The 22,233-nt window shown below is 38.0% G+C and overlaps 1 protein-coding gene across 1 annotated transcript in view; it reads right to left on the bottom strand.

Moving 5' to 3' along the window:
- The window catches only part of LOC128660587 (inter-alpha-trypsin inhibitor heavy chain H3), a 180,008-nt gene that overhangs the window by 144,728 nt on the left and 13,047 nt on the right, over positions 1–22,233 (bottom strand). The window contains exons 2-3 of the mRNA XM_053714517.1: positions 11,698–11,715; positions 10,508–10,674 (exon numbers count right to left, since the gene is read on the bottom strand). Of these exons, the coding sequence (XP_053570492.1) occupies positions 10,508–10,674; positions 11,698–11,715 (185 nt within the window). The remainder of the gene's footprint in view (positions 1–10,507; positions 10,675–11,697; positions 11,716–22,233) is intronic.

A 22,233-nucleotide genomic window follows, 5' to 3' on the forward strand; every position in this document is an offset into this window, starting at 1 on the left:
TATATATATATATATATATTATGTTATATGGGTAATTTGAATCTCACATATTAAGCATATTGAGGGTAGCCTTAAATCTAGTATCAAATGTTTATAATGCAGCACACAGTATCTCAATCTCATTGCAGCATTCCACAAGTTTCATTTGTATAAGTTGTAACATATGGTTCTAATATAAGATCCTCTCAACAATATGCTTATGTGGGCATATTCTGTTATGTGCTATAACAACATTCTTATTTCCTTTGGGCCCCTTATGCAGATGTGAAGTTAACTACGTTTTTTATATATTTCCTGTGACCTCATGTATGACGTATAATTCCCTATAAAGTCTTTGTGTGTTCTTCAATAAAGGGGAATCTTGTGAAAACACTCAGTTGCATGTGTGTGTTGATTTCAGTGGTCACCCCAGGGCCCTGAAGAAAACGTGTTCTGCACCCTTATCAGCCAGAGCAGAGCTAAGAAACAAAAGAAGTAACCCTACAAACTGGTGTCAGACAAGTGAGATGAAACAGGGAACTCTCGGAAGGTGAGTTGAACAAAGAGTCCTTTTTATTCTGACCTTTTTTCTCTTACCACGAGACCCCTTAAGTTTCATTTTACATAGGAATAGTTGGGAAATATATATGTGAATCTTTGGTAGATTCTAACTATTGTCTAAAAAGAGGAATAGTAGATTTCTTTGGTAGAAATCAAGTAAAATATATGTATGAATCTTTGGTAGATTCTAATTAAATCTTTGGCAGATTAAAAATAAAAAGGGAATAATAGATTTCTTTGGTAGAAATCAGGTTATATTAAGTCTGGCTGAAGGGTTAAACCACACATTTTCTTGCTGCTTGCTTTTTAAATATGCTGTATGGCAAAATACTGTTTATTGTATAAAGTGTTAAGGAAGTAAAATACTGCTTATTGTATAAAGTATTAAGAAAGTAAACTGTTGCTAATATGTATTGCTGTTTATGAATGTTAGTAAAACGCTACATTTTTTCTGGTGAAGGGTGACCTTTGACCTAGAGATAATTAATGCCAGAAACTACTGAAAGAATCAGCATAGTGATATTTTTTTTTCCTTCTCTTGTTGTAAACTTAAGCATTAAGCACAATAACTGGTAACGGAGTACAACCATTCTAGTTAATGTGGTTTTTGCAAAAAGATTAAATAATTAATTGCTCTTAAAGGTAAAGGTATTGTATTTTTTTTTATTATTATTTTTTATTATTATTTATTTATTTATTTATTTTGTATTGTATTATATTTTGTTGTAAAAGTTTTAAAGGATAAGTTAGGAGTTGAGAATGGGAAAATCCATTACCTAGACCAGGAGAAACATGTAAAGATTATGTGGGAAGGGTGTCGCCCGATGGGTTTATGTATATTATTCCTTGGGTTCAGAATATGGCAGATTGGACAGAAGCTATGAGAAGCTCTGATCCATTCCCCAGAGAGGGGGATAATGATACATTTCATATGAATATGGTAAAGGGTTGTGTCTAGGTGATGAAGAGGCATTTCCATGGTATAAAGGTGACTTATGAAAAAGGGTGGGGAAAATTGGCTGACTGTTGCTCCATACTGGCAATATATTGATATAGATGGGAATAAAAAGAAGGGTAAAAGTGAGAAGCAAAGACAGACAGCATATTCACCCCCCCTGCCCCATATAATGCCCCTCACCTACCTTTGCCATCATATAACAGACTATATCCTAGCCTCCCATCCCCTAGTGACATAGATCTAGATACTATTGCTATTGCCTCTGCTCAGGTACCCCAGAAATGGACCTTGCCAGGACCTTCTGTAACTCCCCGATACCAGGTCACTAAACCCCCAATTATGCCCAAACCCCCGATTAAGGTTGAACCAGTAACACCTTCCTACCCCCCTACAATAACCCCACAATATAAAAGAGGGAATGAAGAAGTAGAGGAGGAGGAGGCAGCTGTACCAGAAGCTAGTATGCCATTTCTTACTGTGGGAGACCAATTAATTATTAAACCTTTGTCCCCGGGTGAATTAAGGGAAATTACCAAGGGAGCCCCAAGCCCCCGTCAACATCCATCAGCTTGTATTATGTATTTAAAAAGAATGTTACAAGGACAAAACATGACACAGACAGACATAAGAATTATCATTGATGCACTTCTAGACTATGACCCTGAATCAGGTTGGGAGTGGGGTAATGTAAAGAGTATTAGTAAATTGAGTCGAGATCCAACAATTAACTATGCCCTAAACACACGTGAAGGACTTGATGAAATGTGGACAGAATTAAGTATAGAAATGCATAGAATATGGAAGGATAAACAAAGTATGTCAATTGCACTAGCGTGCAAACAGAATACAAAGGAAACAGTAGTAGAATTTGTTAAGTGTTTTTATAAATGCTGGAAGGAAGAGGCTGGAATGGAATCAGGAGATGCAATGGGCTCTCTGAAGGTCCAGACTTGCATTAGTAATATGCAACCTCAGCTTTCTTTGTTGGTGAAACAACTTGTCTCTGATTGGCCGGAGTTGACTCCAGCAGAATTCTTGAAAAGAATTCATGAAAAAGAAGGGGCAGGTTGTTTTGACATCAGGAAATTAGAGGGAAAAAATGCTGATTTTTATCAAAAGCAGAGTTTACAACATTGTGATCCATTCCAGGCCAGGGAAAGGGATAATACAGGGAGTAATATAATCTATGTGAGAGGTAGAGGGAGAGCTAGAGGAAGAGCTAGAGGGAATTATACTTCAAACAGAACACATTGTTTTAACTGTGGGGAACAGGGACATTGGAAAAATGAATGCCCAAAACCCCCTAATAATTCTGGCCCCCCTTACAATCCCCGACAGTATAACAGACAGCCTTACATAGCCCCTGAACCCATGGAGGCACCCAAACACAACATACAATGGCCATAGAGGAGCCTAGAAGGTAGCACTCCAATTTTTCCAGTGGTGTCAACAAGTTATCATGAGCAACCATACTTAGTCCTAGAAGTGGAGGGAGAACCCCTACCATTTCTAGTAGACACAGGAGGTACATGCTCCGCCTTATGCTCAGATATGTATGATGGCCTTACTGGAAAATCTGAACCTTCTTTAGGGATTAATGGAGTGCTGACTCAGACTCGCATCACACCACCACTTGAAGTTAGGGTACCCTGTACTGGCCAACAACTTTTGCACCCATTTCATATTATAACTGGGTGTCCCCTTAACCTTTTGGGTCGTGATCTTATGGGTCCCCTTGGAGTGAAAGTAGCTGTCACTAGACAGGGTGGGTTAGACGTGAGTCTAGGGTCCACTAACCTGTGTTTTTATAATGACATATTGACAGATGTCCCATCCTCTGTATGGGCATCTTCAAAACTTGACGTTGGTTTAGTTCAGTGTACCCCATATAAAGCCAGATTAAAACCTAATACTACTCCAGTGTTTATTAAACAATATCCATTGTCTAGAGAAAAGAAAGAAGGGATAAGACCCATGATAGAGGAATTCCTTAAACAAGGAATCCTCCGTCCATTAGTTTCTCCCTATAATACCCCCATAAATCCGATCCCAAAGAAAGACAATGAATATAGGTTAGTACAAAAGCTAAGGGCAATTAATGAAATAGTAATCCCAATTGCCCCAATAGTCCCAGATGTTACAACCTTACTCACAGCCATTCCACATGATGCCTGTATATTTACAGTCATTGATTTAGCTAACGCATTTTTTTCAGTCCGATTGGACCCTGAGACACAGCTACTTATGGCTTTTTATTATGATGGGCATCAGCTTACCTGGACATGCCTCCCTCAAGGCTATGTGGCCTCACTTGCGGGCTACTCGCTGGTGCTCCAACGTAACTTGTGGTCCTGAACACCCAGCCAAGGTTCTGTCCTCCTTCAGTACGTCGATGACCTACTGTTGTGTAGTCCTAACCAGGAGGCTAATACAGTAGATACAATAAGTCTGTTAAAACACCTTGCTGCTGAAGGTCATAAAATAGCAAAACATAACCTACAAGTAGGAGTGACAAAAGTGGATTACCTTGGTTTTGTGCTTTCCCAAGGCCACCGGTCCATTAGTCCCAAATGAATCCAAGCGATTCAACAGATCCCAAAGCCAGTTACTAGAAAGGACATGCTCACCTTTCTAGGTATGATTAATTATTGCAGACAATGGATTCCTGAGTGCTCCCATCATGATTCCATTCTAAGGCAAGCCACAAAAAGGGATAGCCCTGAACATATACAATGGACCACAGACATGACTAAATCCTACATAGCTCTGAAGACTAGCATTATTAGTGCCCCTGCTTTAGGACTACCTGATTATTGTAAACCATTTCACTTGTATGCGAGGGACAATTGTAAAACCATGGCTGCTGTCTGTGCCCAAGAGCATGGTGGAGGCAATATGCGTCCCGTAGCTTTCTTTTCCAAAGTAGTCCCAATACCGGTACAAGGGATGCCGGCGTGTCTCTGAGCATTGGCGGCTTGCGCCATGGCTGTAGAGATGGTTGAAACAATCACATTAGGCCACCCAATAGTACTACACACTAGTCACCAAGTTTTACATCTTGTAAAAAATGTCACTACCCAACACATGACTTCTCAAAGACTTTCTGGTTATGAATGTATATTACTGAATAATACAAATCTGACTATTAAATATAGTAGTGTATCCTCAGGGCCAACTCAAATACTTAGTGCATTACGTACAGGATCACCAGACTTTCAAACAGACCATGACTGTATAGAGGTAATACACCACATTACCACACCAAGACCTGACTTGATGGATAAACCTTTTGACCATGCTGATAATGTGTTTGTTGATGGTTCTTGTTCCTGACCTAGTGCCGGTATTTATAAGACAGGCTATGCCGTTGTGCAACTACCAGACATTGTTCTAGATGCAGGCCCCATTCCTTATCCTTCTGCACAAGCTGCAGAATTAATAGCACTTACAAAAGCATGTCAATTGTTTGAAAATAAATCTGTTAACATTTACACTGACTCTCGCTATGCTTTTGGGGTTGTGCATGATTTTGGTATGATATGGAAACAACGTGGTTTTGTTTCAGCAGATGGCAAGACCATCTCTCATACAGACCTGATTAATGACCTTTTAGAGGCCATACAACTCCCAAAGGACATAGCGATCATACATTGCCGTGCACATACATACAAGTCTGACCCTATTTCCTTGGGTAATGCGCGTGCAGATAAAATTGCTAAAGAGGCTGCTTATGTTTCTCATACACCCGGATCCACCATCCGTATGTATGCTGTTTTAGCCCCACCTTCATGTCCTACAGACCATATGCTTCTTGAACTCCAGGGACATGCCACTCCTAGTGACATATCTTTCTGGACTACTAATGGGTTAACTTTAGATGAGAATGGTTTGTTTTCTAAAGAGGGGAAGGTGGGCATACCAGAAAGCAGTGCACCACTCTTTATAGCACAAGCCCATGGTGTTAGACACCTAGGTATAAAACCAACAACTAACTTGTTGAAGCAATCTTTCTACATTAGAGGTATAGGTGATCATTGCAAGGCATATATTAATAGATGTGTATATTGCTTACAGACCAATGCAACCATCCCCAATAAAGCCCAGCATGACCACTTACCCCCACCTACAGCCCCGTTCACACATCTACAAATTGATTTTACACATATTCCAAAAACTGGCACTAAACAATTATATCTGCTTGTAATAGTTGACCAATTTTCTAAGTGGCCAGAAGCTTTTGTTACCCAGAGGGAAGATGCAAAAACAGTCGCTAAAATTTTAGCCACTGAAATAATTCCCAGATTTGGTTGTCTGTTTCAGATTAATTCTGATAACGGTCCAGCGTTCATTAGTAAAATCACACATGAGTTAGTAGAATGGTTACAGATTAATTGGAACTTTCACATTCCCTACCATCCTCAAAGCTCAGGGATTGTAGAAAGAATGAATCGCAATATCAAGGAAAAACTTTTAAAGGCAACAGCAGGTACATGGGTTAAATGGCAAAACTATTTACCTGCGATTTTAGCAGAAATAAGAATGACCCCAAATAGGACAACCAGGTTGTCTCCATTTGAGGTCCTAATGGGTAGACCATTCCCGACTCCATGGGTAAAAGGCCCACTTATCATTAAAAATGGTGATTTAGATTGTATTAAGGAACAATATGTAAAACAATTGATTGATAAATTGAATGGCATCTATGGTGATGTGTCTTCCCGTTTTCCTCTTCCCTCACAGGAACCAACCCATCCTTTCAAGCCTGGAGATCTGGTCTGCATTCACCAGCTGAATAAAGCAAAGAAAGGAGGTTTCCCGTTCAGCAAGCCAGTCACTGTGATCGCTGTAACCAGGACTGCCGTAATGACTGACGACAAGGACATCTGGATACACGCTTCACGAGTGAAACTCTGTCCAAAGAGAGGAGAAGCGGGTGACAAGCTATCGGTCACCCCTCACAAAGGAGAAGTGGGTGATAAGGTACAGATCACTCCTCACAAAGACCAGGATGACGATCTCAATCATGGATCCAAGACATTTCTGCAAGATCTTCCTTTTCTTAATGGGGATATTGATCTTTGTGTATATCCCAATAGTATTAATAACGGCATGTTATTACTCGCCTGAAGATGCTGAACACTTTACACATATTTATTTACTATTATTAACATTGTTTAACTGTTACATGTATTGTACTTTACGAAAGAAAATATCAGGTATGATACAAGATGCAGAAAAAGTTCAACTGCAAAATTTAATTAGAGGTAGACCCAGATAGTTTATATTGTAGGAACATTACAGGGTATGTGATCACGATGTGATCAAAGAGGGTAATGATGGGTATATATGTGTGTATGTATATATATGTGTATATGTATATATGTATATATATATATATATATATATATATATATATATATATATATATATGTATATATATATATTATATATATTATGTTATATGGGTAATTTGAATCTCACATATTAAGCATATTGAGGGTAGCCTTAAATCTAGTATCAAATGTTTATAATGCAGCACACAGTATCTCAATCTCATTGCAGCATTCTACAAGTTTCTTTTGTATAAGTTGTAACATATGGTTCTAATATAAGATCCTCTCAACAATATGCTTATGTGCGCATATTCTGTTATGTGCTATAACAACATTCTTATTTCCTGTGGGCCCCTTATGCAGATGTGAAGTTAACTACGTTTTTTATATATTTCCTGTGACCTCATGTATGACGTATGATTCCCTATAAAGTCTTTGTGTGTTCTTCAATAAAGGGGAATCTTGTGAAAACACTCAGTTGCATGTGTGTGTGATTTCAGTGGTCACCCCAGGGCCCTGAAGAAAACGTGTGCTGCACCCTTATCAGCCAGAGCAGAGCTAAGAAACAAAAGAAGTAACCCTACAGACCGCAGGTCTTAGTTTTTTTTTCTAACACTCTCTCCCCATTGATGTCTATGGGGAAAGCGTGCATGAGCACGTCAAAAGAGCGCTTGGGTTTTGTGGGGTATGGAGCTTAATGCAACCATATCGCACGCACAAGGCGGCTGTTTTGAAACTTGTAATGGCAGCGCTATGGGGGTGAAATAACAAAACTTTTGTTGCGTTCGTTAAGCACCCTGTAATGCGCATAACTCGTAATCTAGCTGTATGTTATTTACATGAATGCACCTGCTCTAATACTAGGGGACTTCAACATCCCCATTGATAACCCATCTGCCCCTGCTGCCTCTAAACTTCTCTCACTCACAAACTCCATTAGTCTCTCACAATCCACCCTATTCCCTACTCACCGTGATGGACACTCTTTTGATCTGGTATTCTCCTACCTCTGCTCCACTTCTGATGTCACCTGTTTCCCATTTCCCATCTCAGACCACCATCTGCTCACCTATAATCTCAATGTACATGCTAAACCTATTTCTCCCTGCCGCCTCTGCACCTGTAGAAATCTGCACACTGTGGATCCTCTCCAACTTTCTAACCTTATTCAAAAACGCCTTCCCCACACTTCCATGGTATCCTGCCCTGACCTTGCTACAAACCATTATAACAATACTTTCTCCTCTGCTTTCGACACCCTTGCTCCTCCACAAATACGCAAAACCCCACATCGTCAGCTCTAGCCTTGGCACTCTCAGCAAACATGCTATCTACAAAAATGCTCCCATGCTGCTGAATGTGCCTGGAGGAAATCCCGCTCTGAACCTGATTTCCTACACTATAAGTTCATTCTTTATTCTTACTCCTCTGCCCTTCACTTAGCCAAGCAAAACTTCTTCTCTTCTCTCATATCTTCTCACTCCTCAAACCCTAAATGTCTCTTCTTCACTTTCAACTCTCTTCTCTATTCACCTGCACCACCCCCTTCATCTGCCTTTAGTGCTCAAGACTTGGCAGACTACTTTTTCAACAAAACACTTACCATCCAAAGTAACATCCCACCACAAGACTGAAACCTTCCATCTCCACCCCCGGTCACCCCCTCCAACACTCTCAGTACCTTCCCTTCCAACCACTGAGAATGAAATGAGTTCCCTAATACATTCCTCATACCTCACTACCTGCTCACTTGACCCTATCCCTTCATATCTAACACCTTCTCTGTCTTCTACCCTCACCCCAGCTCTTACTCACATATTCAATCGATCCCTTAGTACTGGTTAATTTCCATCATCCTTCAAACATGCAAAGGTCACCCACATCCTCAAAAAACCCTCCCTCGACCCCAATTCTCCTGCAAACTACCGCCCCATATCACTGCTTCCGCTAGCTTCTAAAGTCTTGGAAAAACAAGTTTTCGATTGCCTAACACACTTCCTATCCTCCAACTCATTGCTGCAACCTGGCTTCTGTCCCCAACACTCAACTGAGACTGCCCTAACCAAGGTTACTAACGATCTTCATTCTGCTAAAAACAATGACCACTATTGTATACTTATCTTACTTGACCTGTCTGTTGCCTTTGACACTGTTGACCATCCCCTCCTTCTACGGACTCTCATCTCCCTTGGGCTCTGTGACATTGCCCTCTCCTGGATCCACTCTTATCTCTCTAATAGGTCCTTTTCTGTCTCATTTGCTGGTGACCCCTCCTCTCCATTACCTCTGTCTGTTGGAGTACCTCAAGGCTCTGTTCTAGGCCCTCTACTCTTCTCTATTTATACTTCCTCACTGGGTAAACTTATCAGTAGCTATGGCTTCAACTATCACCTCTATGCTGATGATACTCAGATCTACCTATCCAACCCTGCACTCTCTCCTTCTGTCCTTTCCCACATCAGTGACTGCTTATCTGGCATTTCTTCCTGGATGGCCTCTCACCACCTAAAAATCAACATGTCCAAGACTGAGCTTCTTCTAATCCCCCCTATCTAATTCTACTCCAGTATCTAACTTTACTATCACTGTTGGTGAAACCACTGTCTACCTATCACCCCAAGTCTGCTGCCTAGGAGTTACACTTGACTCCAATCTGTCCTTCATACCCCACATCCAATCTCTCTCTTTATCCTGTCGCAACCACCTATGCAATATCTCCAAAATTAGTCCTTTTCTGAGTGCTGAAACTACTAAACAGCTAATCCATTCCCTAGTAATTTCCTGGCTTGACTACTGTAACAGCCTACTAACAGGCCTTCTTCTCTCCCACCTCTCCCCCCTTCAAATCCATCCTAAATGCCTCTGCTAGGCTAATCCACCTCTCCTGATACTCTGTATCCAATGCACCTCTCTGTGAGTCCCTTCACTGGCTCCCCATACACAGCAGAATTAATTTAAAAAATCTCAGTCTTACCTACAAAGCCCTTACCAATGCAGCCCCCCCCTACCTGTCCTCACTCATCAACAAATATACTCCAGCCCATCCCCTAAGATCTAACAACGATCTACTCCTTGCCTCTTCTACCATCACCTCCTCCCATGCTAGACTACAGGACTTCTCTCATGCGGCCCAAACCCTCTGGAACGCACTTCCTCAAGGTGTCAGACTTTCCCCCAACCTCTCCTCCTTTAAACACTCCCTAAATACCTTCTTGTTCAGGGAAGCCTATCACCAAATCAGTAACTAATGAATTTCACTTGCCTAATAGTTGCAGTCATCTAGCTCCACAGTAACATCATTCCCACCTTTGCAGTCCCCACCTCCTGTTTCCCACCCTCCTACCCATTTAGATTGTAAGTTCCCACAGGAACAGGGCTCCCATTTCCCCCTATATTTGTTTGTTAAATTTTGTCTGGTGTCTCATATTGTACTGTCCTTTTATCTTTGTTACTCATGGACAGCGCTGCAGAATCTGTTGGCGCTTTATAAATAAAGAATAATAATAATAATATATGGATTATATTTTTCTTCATATTATAATCAAATGATAGTTTTCAATGATAAATCACATTTTCAACATATGAAACATTTGAATATCAACCTCTGCACAAAACAGTTTTTCTTGCATAATGTTCTCCTCGATTTAATAAACACATACAAGATAATATAACTTACATGCTGAAGTTTGTGATAAAAGCTGTTTTGGGCATATCCACATCAAAGAATACTTCTTGTGATTTGTTGGCTCGATTAATAGCTCTGCTTGTAATAACATTGTGTGCAAAGCGCGAGGTCACTTTACTGTCAATATTTACACTGTAGATCTCTATTTTTCCACCAGGCTGGAAGACATAAAAAAGGTTCAAAAACACATGTATATTGTTTTTATAAAATACCTTTTTTAATTAATTACAATGGTTTAGCCATAAAGTGCACATTTAAAATATTAAGGGCTAGATTACAAGTGGCATCCTAAATCATTTTTTAATTTGCAGACAAACTCAGCTGAAAGTAAGAATGTTCCTCTGTTGGGTTGTTTGCACATGAGCAAAACGCAAAGCTCGCTAACATCTGGACTTTGGATATCCCGACTGTGTTAACTTCTCCACATAAACTTGAATGGACTGTGTTATTAAAAAAAACCATATCATTTGCGTGCTAACCCGACACGGCATTAAACATACAGCGCTAAAACTGAAGTGAGTTATGAATATTTTACATTGCAATATTCTTCAAATAGAAGAAAACGTTTTTTACTTTAAATATATATTTTCATTTATATCTTTTTGTGAAATATATATATATATATATATATATATATATATATATATGAATATAACACAGGCCCAGATAGATACATTCAAAGAACATTTTCTACCATGTGAAGAACATTGGAATGTAAAATATTTACATTTAAAATACAGTAAAAAACATTTTTAAATATTAGGTATTTAAGTGTTTTAAAAACACCAGCATTTAGCGTCACTAAAAATAAAGGCCACCTTCATTCATCAGTTTAAAAAAAAAAGGATGAAAATATACTTTTATTTTGCTGTGGCTTAACCGGTTAATAGGGCACTGCTCATTTTTTCAATGGCTAAATGGTGGAAACGTCAAAAATGAGCAGTGCTGTGGGCTGTCAGCTAAGCAGTGAAGTCACAGCAAATAAAGGCAACTTTTCATTGTTTTTATTTTTAAACTGATGAATGAAGGTGGCCTTTATTTTTAGTGATGGTTATTCCTACAGTTTTTGAAACTCTAGGATTTACCATCACTTTAAGCAAAAAGCAATTGCAACAAACAGGGTGTTAATATTGTCAGAAAATGTTTTATGTCCTAATAATGTGGCGTGCATAATTGCTTACCTCTTGAGTACTTCTTTTCTGTAAAATAAAGAAACAAACCATTAAAATAAATTTCAAACTAAAAAAAAAAAAGAAAAGAATATCACTTTAATTTTTGTATCAACAATTAAAAATAAACTTTCTGATAAGAATTACACATTACTCATTTATTATTAAACAGAAAAGTAGGAAAACCTAGACTATTATCTGTTACATCCAGGTAAACAACGGATTTAGAAATAAGGGGCAAGATTACATATGCGTTATCGCCCGCAAAAGCCGGGCAACGCCGGGGTTTAGTCCGGTTTTACTATCACATATATGGCGCCGCATATAAATGTGGCGCGTAGATTTCACCCGTCGGCCGCCATTTTATACTGCCCTAAGCTAACATAGAACCGTGTCGCAAATCTGTATCACATACAGGTATACCCCGCTCATACAGCGGGTTAGGGACCGGAGCCCCGCTGTAAAGTGAAAACCGCCTTAAAGTGAAACAAGGTAGTTTTAGGTTTCTTTTCACTTGCCAGTGTGTTTAAAAACTTAAAAACATGTTTGAACTAACATATATTAGGGGTGCAATAGTGCTACGTTTAGTTTAACACTAGCACAGTATTCAATAAGTATTAAATAAATACTGTACCTGTAAAATAGTTACAATGACTGTAGTAAAATTTGCAGACTATAGCACTGAGACATAGATTGCACTGTAATGCTGTAAACAGAGTGAACTAAGCATAACAAAATGGTGCCAGTCACTTTTCTTGCAATATCATGATGATTACAGCACTGTTTCAAAATGCTTGGAGGCTGAACTTCAGCTCCACAAAGCGCTGTATTAGCGAAGCGCTGTAAAGCGAAGCGCTGTAAAGTGAGGTATACCTGTATTCAGTGCAAGGACTTACGTGGCAAAAAATTGAGAAATTTTACTCCATTTTCAACTCGCCACACATAGGCAGGTGCAGCAAGCCTTGGGCTGAAAATGTAAGCACCGTAACTCCCTGAAAATATAAACTAACACTTAACACATGCACAATATCTACCTGTCAACCGCAATCCCCCACCGCAATATCTAATAAAGTATATTAATCCCTAATCCGCCAACCTCCACATCACAATATGCCTAATTAAACTATTAACCCCTAATTCGCCATTCACCCACATCGCAAACTACCTAATAAACACCTAGATTATGAGTTATGCGCGCTATAGGGTTTTTAATGACTGCAACAAAAGTGGCGTTATTTCACCCTCTATACCGCTGCCATTACAAGTTCTGAAAAAGCCGTCTTGTGCGGGCGATATGGTGGCGTTGAGCTCCATACCACACCAAAAACAAGTGCTATTTTGACGTGCTCGTGCACGCTTTCCCCATAGACATCAATGGGGAGAAAGTGTCAGAAAAAAACCTGCGATCGCGGAATGAAAAGCTCCATAATGCAGCCCCATTGATATCTTTGGGGAAAATAAAAGTTAAGTTTAAACCTAACACCCTAACATAAACCCCATGTCTAAACACCCCTAATCTGCTGCCTCCGACATTGCTGCCACCTAAATAATGTTATTAACCCCTAATCTGCCGCTCCCGATATCGCCACCACCAAAAATAAAGCTATGGACCCCTAATCTGCCACTCCCGATATCGCAGCCACTATACTAAAGTTATTAACTCCTATTCCCCTGCAAGTCAAAATCACCCACACTATAATAAATCTATTAACCTCTATTCTGCCGCTCCCCAACATCGCCGCCACTAAATAAAGTTATTAACTCCTAAACCTCTGGACTCCCACATCACTACCACTAAATAAACCTATAAACCCCTAAACCGCCAGCCCCCCACATCACAACAACCTAAATTAAACTATATTAACCCCTAAACCTAACCCTAACGTAACCCTAACTGTAACCCTAACCGTAATCCTAACCATAACACCCCCTAACTTTAACATAATTAAAATATAGCTAAATTAAAGTTACAATTATTAACTAAATAATACCTATTTAAAAATAAATATATACTTACCTGTGAAAAAAAACCTAAGCTAGCTACAAAATAACTAATATTTATATTGTAGCTAGCTTAGGTTTTATTTTTATTTCAAAGGTAAGTTTGTATTTATTTTAACTAGGTAGACTAGTTAGTAAATAGTTATTAACTATTTACTAACTACCTAGTTAAATGCTACAAGCCTCCCAACATTAGTGACCAGGAGGAAACTCAACTACTTATCCAAATAGGTAAGGCTGCTAATAACAGTGCTGTAATTATGGGAGATTTTAACTACCCTGATATAAACTGGGCCAATGAAACTAGTAATTCAGCTAAGGGGGATAGATTTTTAAATGTTCTCAGGGATAACTTCTTGTCACAATTAATAGAGGAGCCAACTAGGAGTAAAGCTATATTGGATTTAGTGCTATCAAACAATACAGATATAATATCAAACATAGAAGTTAAAGAACATTTGGGTAACAGTGATCATAACATGGTCACATTTGAAATCTATTTTCAAATGCAGTGTTTTAAAGGCTTAACTAAGACTTTTAATTTCAAGAAAGCAAAATTCAACAATTTAAGGAAATCATTAAATAATATAAATTGGGACAATGTATTTTCTAATAAAAATACAGAGAATAAATGGATAATATTTAAAAATGTGTTAAATAAATATACATATCAACACATACCATATGGTTATAAAAATAAAAATAAAAAAACAAAGCCGTTATGGCTAAATAAAAATGTGTTAAGAGAAATTAGGAAAAAACGTAGGGCATTTAAATTATTAAAAGAAAATAGTACAGACTCAGCATACAATATTTATAAGGAATGTAACAAAGCATGCAAAAAAGCAATCAAATTAACCAAAATTTAAAATGAAAAATTAATTGCCAAGGATTCTAAGTCTAACCCTAAAAGGTTCTTTAAGTACATAAATAGCAAAAAATCTAAGAAGGATAATATAGGTACATTAAAATGCGTGGAGGGTAGCATGATAAATAATGACAGGGAGAAGGCTGAGGTACTAAACCAGTTTTTTTCTTCTGTATACACAAGAGAGGAACCATTGAATCATACTTTGGAACAGAATAGAACATGCCAGTCCATACCACTAACTGGGTTTTGTTTAGAGGATATCAGGAAAAAACTGGAAAATATTAAGGTAAATAAAACTCCAGGCCCAGATGGAATACACCCAAGGGTGTTAATGGAACTTAGCACTGTTATAGACAAACCTTTACTCTTAATTTTTCAAGACTCATTATCCTCAGGCATGGTACCCCAGGATTGGCGTAAAGCTGATGTGGTGCCACTCTTCAAAAAGGGAAGCAGGGATGATCCAGGAAGCTATAGACCAGTTAGTCTGACATCAATAGTGGGGAAGATATTTGAAGGGATTATAAGGGATTATATTGATGAGCATATTCGTGTAAACAAGATTATGAGTTCTAATCAGCATGGCTTTAGGAGAAATAGATCATGTCAAACTAATCTAATTAGATTCTATGAGGAAGTAAGTAAAAATATAGAAAAAGGGGAATCAGTTGATGTGATATACTTAGATTTTGCAAAGGCATTTGATACAGTGCCACATGAGAGATTAATGCACAAAATTAAGGGACTGGGAATAGCTGAAAATGTTAGCTCATGGATTAATAACTGGATAAAAGATAGGGAGCAACGAGTAGTAGTAAATGGATCATACTCAGATTGGACAAAGGTAATCAGTGGCGTCCCCCAGGGATCAGTACTGGGCCCTGTTCTTTTTAATATTTTTATAAATGACTTGGAGCAAGGATTAAATAGCGACATCTCTATTTTTGCAGATGATACTAAGTTAAGTAAGGTCATAAGGTCAGAGCAGGACGAACTCTCTTTACAAAGGGATTTGCTAAAATTAGAACTATGGGCAAGTGAATGGAAAATGAGATTTAATACGGAAAAATGCAAGGTTCTACATTTTGGAAGTAAAAATAAGCAGGCTACGTATTTTTTAAATGGGACAAGACTTAGCCAAACACAGGAGGAAAGGGATTTGGGAGTAGTAATAGATAACAAGCTAAAGATGGGTGCACAATGCTGGGCAGCGGCTTCAAAGGCTAATAAGATACTAGCATGTATTAAAAGAGGCATTGATTCAAGGGAGGAAAGCATAATTCTGTCATTATATAAAGCCCTGGTAAGACCTCACCTTGAGTTTGGAGTGCAGTTCTGGGGACCAATTGCTAAAAAAGATATTGCAGAACTAGAAAAAGTTCAGAGAAGGGCCACAAAGCTAATAAGGGGATTGGAGAAATTAACCTATGAGGAGAGGCTAGCCAAACTGGGTCTGTTTTCTTTAGAAAAAAGGCGCTTGAGAGGTGACATGATTACTTTATATAAATATATTCAAGGCCCATATACAGAGATGGCAGAAGCTCTGTTTATTCCAAGAAAATTGTTTCTGACAAGAGGTCATAATTTAAGGTTGGAGGAAAGGAGATTTAATCTCCTGCAACGGAAACGTTTTTTCACTGTAAGAGCAATAAAATTGTGGAACTCATTACCAAAGGAGGTAGTGAATGCCAATACCATAGATACATTTAAAAATAGTCTGGATACATTTCTGTATATAAATAAAATTCATGGATATGATTGCTAGTATTAAATGGGTCACATTTTAATGGGGTTATTTAAGCTTAACTGGAGCTTTTTGTAAGTATTTTAGATTTGTATAGGTTGAACTCGATGGACTTCAGTCTTTTTTCAACCTTATCTACTATGTTATGTTATGTTATGTTACCTGTGAAAAAACCCTAAGCTGCCTTACACTAAAACCTAACATTAATAAAGTAAGAAAACCTACCATTACAAAAAAAACAAACACTAAAATTACAAAAAATAAAAAAACTACCATTACAAAAAATAACAAACAAAATTATCCAAAACAATAAAAATTATTCCTATTCTAATACCCTTTTAAAATAAAAAATAGCCCACCCCAAAATGAAAAAAACCCTAATCTAAAATAAACTACCAAGGGCCCTTAAAAGGGCCTTTTGTAGAGCATTGCCCTAAAGTTAACAGCTCTTTTGCTACAAAAGAAAATAAAACACCCCCTAACAGTATACAAACCCCCACCCCCAAACCCACAAAATAGAAATAAAGTAAAACCTAATTAACCCATTGCCCGAAAAATGGCATTTGTTTGGGCATTGCCCTTAAAAGGACATTCAGCTCTTTTGCTGCCCATTAAAAATAAAAAATGGCTATTCTAAAAAGAAAAACCCACCCCAAAATGAAAAAAAATTACACAAAATAAAAAACAAATTATCCAAAATAATAACAATTATTCCTATTCTATTACCCATTTAAAAAAAAAAAAACACCCCAAAATAAAAAACCTAATCTAGAATAAACTACCAATAGCCTTTAAAAGGACCTTTTGTAGGGCATTGCCCTAAGTTTAACAGCTCTTTTACCTTAAAAAAAATACAAAGACCCACTAACATTACAAACCCCCACCCCCCCAATCCCACAAAATAAAAAAACTATCTAAAAAAACTAATCTACCCATTGCCCTGAAAAGGGCATTTGTATGGGCAGTGCCCTTAAAAGGGCATTTAGCTCTTTTAAGAGTGCCCAAACCATAATCTAAAATAAAAACCCACCCAAAAAAACTCTTAAAAAAACCTAACACTAACCCCCGACGATCCACTTACAGTTTTTGAAGTCCCGCTTGAATGATCTTCATCCAGGCGGCGAAGTCCTCATCCAGGCGGCGAGAAGTCTTCATCCAGGAGGCCTCTTCTATCTTCATCCAGGCCGCATCTTCTATCTTCATCCCAGCGGCGCAGATCGGGTCCATCCTGAAGACATCCTGCACTAAGCATCCTCTTCATACGGTCGCCGTCGTATACTGAATCTTCAATGCAAGGGAGCCTTTTTCAAAATGGCGTCCCTTGCATTCCTATTGGCTGAAAATTTTGAATCAGCCAATAGGAATTAGAGCTGCTAAAATCCTATTGGCTGTTCAAATCAGCCAATAGGACTTTAGCAGCTCGAATTCCTATTGGCTGATTCAAAATTTTCAGCCAATAGGAATGCAAGGGACGCCATTTTGAAAAAGGCTCCCTTGCATTGAAGATTCAGTATACGACGGCGACCGTATGAAGAGGATGCTTAGTGCAGGATGTCTTCAGGATGGACCCGATCTGCGCCGCTGGGATGAAGATAGAAGATGCGGCCTGGATGAAGATAGAAGAGGCCTCCTGGATGAAGACTTCTCGCCACCTGGATGAGGACTTTGCCTGGATTAAGATCGTTCAAGCGGGACTTCAAAAACTGTAAGTGGATCATTGGGAATTATTTTAGATTAGGGTTTGGGCACTCTTAAAAGAGCTAAATGTCCTTTTAAGGGCAGCAAAAGAGCTGAATGCCCTTACAAATGTCCTTTTCAGTGCAATGGGTAGATTAGGTTTTTTAGTTAGGTTTTTTATTTTGTGGGTTTGGGGTGGGTGGGGGTTTGTAATGTTAGGGGCTGTTTGTTTTTATTTTGTTGCAAAAGAGCTGTTAAACTTAGGGCAATGCCCAACAAAAGGCCCTTTTAAGGGCTATTGGTAGTTTATTATAGATTATTTTTTTATTTTGGGGTGGTTTTTTTAAATGGGTATTAAAATAGTAATAATTGTTATTATTTTGGATAATTTCTTTGTTATTTTGTGTAATGATTTTTTTTTTTCGTTTTCGGGTGGATTTTTCTTTATTGATTAGCCATTTTTTTTTATTTCTATTGGGTAGCAAAATAGCTAAATGCCATTTTAAGGGCAATGCCCATACAAACGCCCTTTTCAATGCAATGGGTAGCTTAGGTTTTTTTAGAGTTATGTTTTTTTTTTAATTTTGGGGGGTTGGTTGGGTGGTGGGTTTTACTGTTTGGGGGGTCTTTGTATTTTTTACAGGTAAAAGAGCTGTTAAACGTAGGGCAAAGCCCTACAAAAGGCCCACAAAGGGCCCTTGGTAGTTTATTATAGATTAGTTTTTTTTTTATTTTGGGTTTTGTTTTTTTTTAAACAGGGTATTAGAATTGAAATAATTTTATTGTTTTGGATAATTTCGTTTGGTATTTTTTGTAAGTTTAGTGTTTTTTATTTTTTGTATTGGTAGTTTTTTTATTTTTGTAATGTTAGGTTTTAGTGTAAGGCAGCTTAGGTTTTATTTCACAGGTAAGTTTGTATTTATTTTAACTAGGTAGTTAGTAAATAGTTCATATCTATTTACTAACTAGTCTACCTAGTTAAACTAAATGCAAACTTACCTGTGAAATAAAAATAAAACCACTATGCACAATGTGAGATAGATTTGGCACTTAAGTTTGTACAGTGTGTGTCTGAGTCAGAGGGCAGATCACTTTCATTTGCAGAGGAGGTAGGACTTACTTAGTAAATGTTTTTTATTTCTTTGTGCATTTTCAGATTGTAACTTCAGTGTGGTAGTAGTTGTATGGTGGAGCCAGTGGTCCATTAAAACACGTTTTTAGCAATATGCAGAAGTGTATTTATGATTATTTGACAATGCCGTAGAAATTCTATATTTAAAATCATGCAGAAATGTTTTCCTCCTCAATACACAAATGGTAGGCAGATATGAGTTTTTTTTTATTAATATATATATATATATATATATATATTTTAATTACATTCCAGTTTACTGCCCCTTTATGCAAACACTTTCCAGATGCAAGGAGGCACTTTATCTAAGATATTTACATCTGCATAAAATGTTATACTCTCAGACTAAGATTGCTCAGTGTTTGAAATGAGACAGGTTAACTTAACACTGTTCAGTTTACACTACATCTGACTTAATTTTGAAATACATACAAAGAAGCCTAAATCCTGCATTTAACCAGATCTAATTATATGAGACTGAGTACCACAGCTTATGGTTCCACCAAGACCATATAGAGTACAGCATTTTCAAAATCCATAAGTACAGCTGACAGATGGGAACATTTGTACACCATATTTGAAGTGGTGCTCTTGGTTGGGGGAAAAAACCCAAACATATGTCAAACTTTCAAAAGTACTTTCTCCATCTAGCCATCTACCTAGATCATTAATGTACAATTTTGAATTCACAGAATTATTTTTGTTTGCACATTTACAAATATGATTCTTTAAAAAGTGATCTCTTAATTTCTGCAATTATTTTATCATGCATGTCACACTGTTGATTTAGGAGATGCAATGTGCAGCAATTTTACCTCCTGTGAGTGTTTCTGTGGGTGTCTGTGTTTATGTCTTTGTGGTTTTGTTTGTGTCTCTATGAGTATGTATGTTTTTTTTTTTTGGTGGGTGTATATGTATTTCTGGATTTTCTGTGGATGTCTGTGAGGGTGTGTGCGTATGTCTTTGTGCTTTTTCTATGGGTGTCTCTGTGAGGGTGGGTGTGTATGTCTTTGTGTATGTCTCTGTGAGGGTGGGTGTGTGTATGTATGTACAGTTTTGCTCATAGGTTTACATACCCTGGCAGAATTTATGATTTCTTGGCTTTTTTTCAGAGAATATGAATCATAACACAAAAACTTTTCTTTCACTCATGGTTAGTGCTTGGCTGAAGCCATTTATTATCAATCAACTGTGTTTACTCTTTTTAAATCATAATGACAACAGAAACTACCCAAATGACCCTGATCAAAAGTTTACATACCCTGGTGATTTTGGCTTGATAACATGCACACAAGTTGACACAACAGGGTTTGAATGGCTATTAAAGGTAACCATCCTCACCTGTGATCTGTTTGCTTGTAATTAGTGTGTGTATATAAAAGGTCAATGAGTTTCTGGACTCCTGACAGACCCTTGTAGCTTTCATCCAGTGCTGCACTGATGTTTCTGGATTCTGAGTCATGGGGAAAGAAAAATAATTGTCAAAGGATCTGTGGGAAAAAGGTAGTTCAACTGTATAAAACAGGAAAGGGATATAAAAAGATAGCCAAGGAATTGAGAATGCAAATCAGCAGTGTTCAAACTCTAATCAAGAAGTGGAAAATGAGGCGTTGTGTTTGATAACATACTGCATTTATCTTGCCATCAATTCTAACCAAATTTTCTGTGCCTTTGTAGCTCACGCTCCCTGTGTTTCAAAGTAGGAATGGTGTACATTTCATCATAGGCCTTGTTGACTCCTCTCCAAATGTAGCATTTATGGTTGTGGCCAAAAAGCTCAATTTTGGTCTCATCACTCCAAATAACTTTGTGCCAGAAGGTTTGAGGCTTGGCTCTGTGCTGTTTGGCGTATTGTAAGTGGGATACTTTGTGGCATTTGTGTAGTAATGGCTTTCTTCTGGCGACTCGACCATGCAGCCCATCTTTCTTCAAGTGCCTCCTTATTGTGCATCTTGAAACAGCCACACCACATGTCCTGTATTTCACCTGAAGTTATTTGTGGGTTTGTCTTTGCATCCCGAGAAATTTTCCTGGCAGTTGTGGCTGAAATTTTAGTTGGTCTACCTGACCGTGGTTTGGTTTCAACAGAACCTCTCATTTTCCACTTCTTTATTAGAGTTTAAACACTGTTGATTTGCATTCTCAATTCCTTGGATATCTTTTTATATCCCTTTCCTGTTTTATACAGTTGAACTACCTTTTCCCGCAGATCCTTTGACAATTCTTTTGCTTTCCCCATGACTCAGAATCCAGAAACGTCAGTGTAGCACTGGCTGGAAGATGCAAGGGTCTGTCAGGAGTCCAGAAACTCATTGAATAATAGCTATTCAAATCCCTTTGTGTCAACTTGTGTGCATGTTATCAGGCCAAAATCACCAGGGTATGTAAACTTTTGATCAGGGTTATTTGGGTAGTTTCTGTTGTCATTATGATTTAAAAAGAGTAAACACAGTTGATTGATAATAAATGGCTTCATCCAAACACTAACCATGAGTGAAAGAAATGTTTTTGTGTTATTCTCTGAAAAATGGCCACGAAATCATCAATTCTGCCAGGGTATGTAAACTTATGAGCACAACTGTATGTCTGTATTTTCTGATGGTGTCTCTGTGAGGGTGTGTGTATGTCTGTGCATTTTCTGTGGGTGTCTCTGTGAGAGTGTGTGTATGTCTTTGTGTGTTTTATGTGGATGTCTCAGTGAGGGTGTGTGTATGTCTTTGTGTGTTTTATGTGGTTGTCTCTCTGTGTGTGTCTTTGTATGTGTCTGTGTGTTTTCTGAGGCTGTCTCTGTCTGTGATTTCTTGGGTGTATGTGCATGTTTGTATTTGAGTTTGTGTGTGTGTATCCATTGTCTCTTCCTTTTTAGGATATTTTGACCTTACTACTGATTATTCACATCTTTCTACGGACTTTGAGACTAATGAGACCTTTCAGGAAGTCAGCAATCCATCATTTAACCTTTAAATTGTTGTTTAGGCAGTTCAGAGCCCTCCATTTTAGTCACTGCATGCTGTTGTCATCATTTAGTTTGCATCTTCCTTGACAAAAAGATAATCACTCCATATTTTGTTTTGTAAATCTCATTTTTTGACAAAACTGTAGTCTACCTCATTACTTGTCAGG

The sequence above is a fragment of the Bombina bombina genome, chromosome 5 (assembly GCF_027579735.1).
Source record: "Bombina bombina isolate aBomBom1 chromosome 5, aBomBom1.pri, whole genome shotgun sequence".
Classification (NCBI taxonomy): domain Eukaryota; kingdom Metazoa; phylum Chordata; class Amphibia; order Anura; family Bombinatoridae; genus Bombina; species Bombina bombina.